Source organism: Pezoporus flaviventris, unplaced genomic scaffold (assembly GCF_033815535.1).
Source record: "Pezoporus flaviventris isolate CSIRO_AGI_PZ_B2104156 unplaced genomic scaffold, CSIRO_AGI_Pfla_v1 ptg000078l, whole genome shotgun sequence".
Lineage (NCBI taxonomy): Eukaryota > Metazoa > Chordata > Aves > Psittaciformes > Psittacidae > Pezoporus > Pezoporus flaviventris.
Window position 1 is genome coordinate 5,374,465 of NW_026892626.1, and position 5,757 is coordinate 5,380,221.

Sequence of the window (5,757 nt, forward strand, 5' to 3'; positions counted from 1 at the left end):
CTTGTGCTGTGGTACTGGTGGCTTTTTTCCAAGCTGTGCTTGCTGATTTTTCTGTGTTTGCCTGTTGGTTCTTGGTTTGTAAACGGGGTGTCCCAGGCTGACCAGTGTCTCCGCTCAGGATGCAGTGGGTCATGGAAGCAATGCAAACAGATGTTTTGCCAGTATTGTTAACAATAACAAGTTTATTTTCTTACCATGTATGTAATACAGTAAAGACAGTTTCATAACTTAGTGTTTTATTAATAAATAATCAGCTACACTGTACCACCCACAGCCCTGCAGGGGTAGTACTATGAAGAAGAGCAGAGAGAGATGAAATCCCAGCCTGTCAGTTCCAGTGCATAGAAGGTAAGTGCTTCCCTAAAATATGCGTGTCCAAACCTCTCGGTTAGTGATGGGTTGAAAAGTCCAGAAGAGTCTGTGTCCCATCTGGGTTGGAGATTTGAGAGCAGCAGTAGTAGCACTGAAGTAAGTACTCATGAGCTGGTCACTTCACAGCTCAGGACAATGAATCAAATAGAGCATAAATACAAGTGACACTAAATTAGTCTTCAAGACTTTTTGTTTTAAAGTAAGTCCAACTATGTGATGGTAAACTCCAGACAGATTCACCATCAAGGGAGCAAACTGCAGAACCTAAGCCTACTCCTATATATTTCATACCAGTAGTTTTATGTGTAGAATCTTATGCAGTTAGGAAACAGAGACTTGATGCCATCTGGCTGCATAAACTTTGTTTCTATAGTCTTTTGTATCTATAAATATGAAAATGGCAGCATGGGCAGTAGTGGTCTGCGTCCTTGAAGATCCTCACAAAGAAAGGTACAAAGCAGCATCCAAAACAGCACCTACAGCCAAAGAGGAAATGGACATGCATGAATGATTTACTAACTTTGCTTTCTGCTTGGCTACATCTGTGGTTTTCTTCTGCCTTATTCTGTCTGCCATTTCACTGCATAAATCTCAAGTCTTCTAATGTTTGAAGTATCTTCCAAAAAATTATCTTCACCATTAACACCTGATGCATTAGTCTGATTCTGAGCCTGAATCCTAAATTGTATTGGGGCAGTAGACAGTGTTGTACTAATTTTTGCTTGTCAGTTAAATTTAGCAAGTTTGCATCCCCTGTAGCCATGATGACTGTATCTAGAATGGACAGAATAACTAATTTCCAAGTAGAGAAGGGTAAAAACCATCTATACAAGCACTAGCTAGAACTTTGGGCTTTTAATACTTTTTTAACCTTCTGCTATGAAGAATCTTCAAAGCATGCATGAAAGCTTACCCAACCATGCACAAGCTGGTGCACAGAAGGTAGGACAGTTTGCCCAGTCTGTAGGTGACCTGTGTGGTGATGTGCTGGCGGCAAGAAGGGCATATTGTGGATGTTGGTTTGCTTGAGAAGATTCCTGCTACGATAATTGGAGGCTGAGACACCATGTAAACTGAGAGCAAGAGGAAATGAGAAGGAGCAAAATTAGAAATAAAGGAAATCTTTTACAAGTAAGTCTTAATTGGAGAACGCAGGTTCTTAATATGGCTGATCTAGAAGCATGTATGGTCCTATTGCTGATTTCAAGTATATTGATAAGAACTACAGTAATGCTTGTTCTGTGTATCCCAGTATGTTGCTTCTACCCACAGCGAGTATTTACCCAGATGAGGACATATGCAAGGAATTGCCGATACGATAACCCTCATTGTCAGGCAGTCTCCACTAGCCACTCTGACATAGAGAATTTATCTTCTGATACTTAAAATAATATGAAAAAGCATGTTCTCCCTGAAGAAGATACTTGAAGGCTATAGAAGAACTTTCTGGATCAACTTTTCAGTAGTTACAACAAATTCATCGGGGTAGTTATTCTAACATACAAATGTCATTACTTGTATGCTGGTGCTGTGCTTACTCAGTGAATTCTATAGCTTCCCTCATGTTTTTTTCAGTCTGGACCTGACTGTCATAATTCTTGAGGGGCATGGCTTTTGTAGGTACATGAAAACTATTTTTCAGAAATGTTTTCAGTGAAAACTAGGATTTTAAACATCCTAAACCAAATTTAGGGTACATTCATACTGTAGCCTGAAGCAAACTTTCAGAGTGGGAAGGTATTTTCTGTTAGATAGATAGGATATAGTATATCTGAGTTTAATTGCCTTCTGGTCTTAGTGATTTTTAACAATGTTATGTGTCTCCTCCTGTAAGCGATGTTATTTGACTGTTCTTTGAAGCCTTTCCTCAGCGTCCCCTTTGAGCTTCTTCACTTCCATAAAAGTGGCTAGAACAGGAACAACAAAATACACTGGACTTAAAATTGTTTGTTCTGAAAGTCCTAGTTTCTAGCTGATTAAAAAAAAAATAAAAATAAAAATAAATTGGGGGCTTCTGTAGATTATCTAATGCTGGAAAACCAAGTCCGAATCTCTCATCTTTAATCTTCCAACATTTCTTGGGAAATTTTCCAGCCTCTTAGACTGGGGGGGGGGGGATGTGGTCAGAAAACTCCATCTTCTGTGTTGATTTTAAAACTAAAAATATTTCACTTTTGTTAGCATGTAGAACCTTAAAAATTATCAGAAGCACAGTCCCCTGGCACTTACCTGGTTGCTCAATGGTGGCTGTTTCCCGATAGGAGTAAGGTGGGGGAGCAGGATATTCATAACCCCCTGTGCAAAGAAAAACAGGGAAAACCGTAAAAATGCGTACAGCTTAATGCTTCCTGAAAGCCCCATTCAGAGTCTGATAAGAAGCTGTATTGGGAGGTGCCTTGCAGGTGGGGCCTGATGTAGCTCAGTGAAGTACAGGGCAAAAATGCTGCGTTGAACCATGGAATTTTAAAGGCAAAAGAGCCCACAGTGGCAAGCTGGCCTCATTTCCAATATAACATAAACTGAGAAACCAAATTGTTTTTTCTACACAAAGGCAGTAAATGCATCTATTCCAGCATACCGTTGAAATGATACTTGGTTTTAATTTAAGGATTCTATTGATAAAATATCCACTGTAACTAGTTCCAGTGATACACTGAAATTCTGTTAGTATTTAGACCCTTTTCTAGCTCGAATTTTATCTGCCCTCAGCTTCCAAGTATTTTCATCATACCCTTTGTTCTAGAAAATAAAATTAAAGATCTTTTTACTTTTGTTACGGAGAAAGGAGAAAGGAAGCTGGTGACTAAGACACCTCGTGCTTTTCTAATTCTTTAGTTCTGATCTCACAGATTAGGAGTGTAATCAGTTTACCTGAGTGTGAAATAAATGAATATGTAAAATATACATTCGTGAATACATTCAAAATAAATTAATGTATAAAACTTTACAGCCAGCTGGCATAGATGTGGTCTGCAGCAGGAGGACAGTCCCTGTGAGAAGTCTTGTTTGATCAAGCTTGCACAGCATCAGAGCTTTTGCCCCCAGGCAAAGCAGCATTGACCTGGCAGTCCAGCCTGCACAATTGAGCCTTGCAGGAACAGTGTGAGCTTGAACAGGGAATAAGCCCACACGGATACAAAATGAGATGAAAAACTGGATTTTTCCAAAGTGAGACAAAATATAGTGGCAAAGTTGAAAAAATGGTAGCAATGTTTCCTTGAATGGCTTGCCAGAAGTGGTAGAGATTTGCAGCAGCATTTGGTTTTAATGGTTGGGTGTTTATAGTTGCCAGGTTGTTTGTTGGGGGGGGTTTGTTTCTGTTTTGGGTGGTTGTTTTTTTGTTGGGTTGTTTTTCTTTTTTTGGGGGGGGTGGTTTTGGTTTTTTGGTTGTTTTTTTTTTGAGGGGGGTTTGTGGAAAAACAAATATGTAAAGAAATTAAAAGGTAAAGGATTTCTTTCTGATTTAGAATAGGAATATTACCAAAAGTGAGATAACACTTTATGTGTTTTTGTGACGGATCTGCAAGGACAAGACACTGCAGCTCAGTGTTAACATGTGTTGAGTGCCCATCCCTTGGCTGAGTAGTTCACAAGTGACTTTTTCTCTTCAGCCTCTTGCAAGCTCGTCTGACTTTAGAAAGAGGCCAGAGAGGTCTTTGAAGACAAAAGCACTTACTGAGAGAGCTCATCAGAATAAAATGCTCTGACAATGAGTCAGGGTTAGAGGCACAGTACTGACACATCTAGCCTTATCAGTCACCTTCTGACCTCCCATTCTGGTTTTCTGTTCCAGTCCCGGTCTGGTGAATGGCAATTTCCTCAATAGCAGGAGGGTAACAAAGGTAAAATCACTGATATCTCAGTGTGTCTTTTAATGAGTGTGGGCTTGAACAGGCACAAGACAAAGAGGTGTTGTGAGGTAATTATGTAGGTGTGAGAGCAATGCCTACTTTCAGAGGGAAAAGCCATCCCAGCAGAGCAGCAGCTGTCCACATTTGTAGTCATTGGGCTGAATGGGCACTCAGTCATGATGTTTTCCCCATGGTACAATAGTGGGGAGGGGTTGTTCGTCCCTATAGAACCTGGCTGCAGAACTGACTCATGTAGGGATGGCAGCTCTGGGCAGCAGGAGCATTTGGGAAAAGGCCAGTCCTCAGGAAAACTAGATTACAATTCAAGCAAGACAGCCTATCCAAGTACAGTTTGCTGGCTGAACATTTGCTTGTTAGAGATATGAAATTATTGTAGAGATACAACTGCAATTCTTTTTCCAATAAAGCATATGTTGTTTCAAAAATTATTAACTAAACCAACAAAAATGTTCTTTTGCCATTTTAAGTGATGTTTCTGTTAGGAGATTGTATCAGTTTGCCTACCCCAACTCTGGTTTTATATTCTGGCATAGGTACTTTCTAAACTCATCATGTCCTGGCTAAGCTGGGCCCTTTAGAGCTGGCTCAGGTACACTGTCAATGTTTGCCACACAGCCACGAAGAGGGTGCTCTTTCCAAAACCCTCCCAGTGAAGCCTGCTTACCTTCTTGACTGCAGTACTCTGGTGCAGAGGGTTCTTGTGCATAGGGCTCATGGCGCGGTTCATACATAATCATTGGAATTTCCCCACGTGCCTTCTCAGTGGGCATCTCTGCAGTTCACCTGCCAAAAGCAGTGCAAACTAAAATCCACTGTGACTTCCAGTGCCCTGTAATGCCTGCTTCTGTAATTCTTAGTTCTCACACTCAGATTTTACTTAGAGGAAAACCAGAAGTTCTCATATTCTGGCTTTTTTTATATACTGAAGTGCAGTCAGTTCCTGTTACACTTCATGATGAGAGAGATGGGAAGGGAGAAGAGAACATACCTTTTTTACATATTTCTTTGTGCTGTAAAGCTAAAAATGTTCCTCCAGGAAAACACACTAGTCAAAGTGTGTAAACTCGTGACTGGAAGTGTTACCTTTGCAGAAAAGTTAACCTGATTTTTTTCTATGGGTTCTCAAAGCAATCAAGGAGGGCTAGAGCACATTTGAAAAACCTTTGTGTGTCATTAAGGCAGAGCTGGCAACAGTGCAACCAGTGGCAATCTGGATCTGTCTTTCCTTGAGTTGTTGTGCAACCTTATCATCGTCATTATCAGGACCAGTTTTATACTGTGAAACTATTGTCTCATCACTACTGTGACAGGCTTTTGTTGTGCAAGATCATTATTAAATATGACTGCACTGCCTGAGGCTCTGAACAGGATCAGGCCACAAAATATATGTGTTTTGCAGGTGTTAGCAGGAACTGCTCCTCACAATAAAGGAGAGTGGGAGGAAGAGGAAACAGACGTGTCTGCATTACTGCAAGTGGAATGCAGTATTAATTATTTCTAGCTGTCCCTTAAA

General features: G+C 40.5%; 1 protein-coding gene across 1 annotated transcript; it reads right to left on the reverse strand.

The window, feature by feature from the left end:
- Window positions 1-739: 739 nt before the first annotated feature.
- LITAFD (LITAF domain containing) lies at window positions 740-5,152 on the reverse strand. The gene is made up of 4 exons (XM_061473900.1): window positions 4,909-5,152; window positions 2,602-2,667; window positions 1,286-1,445; window positions 740-848 (listed from the first exon to the last, which is right to left on the reverse strand). The coding sequence occupies exons 1-4, from the start codon at window positions 5,012-5,014 to the stop codon at window positions 740-742; spliced, it is 441 nt and encodes a 146-aa protein (XP_061329884.1). The 5' UTR covers window positions 5,015-5,152.
- Between the last annotated feature and the right edge of the window lie 605 nt (window positions 5,153-5,757).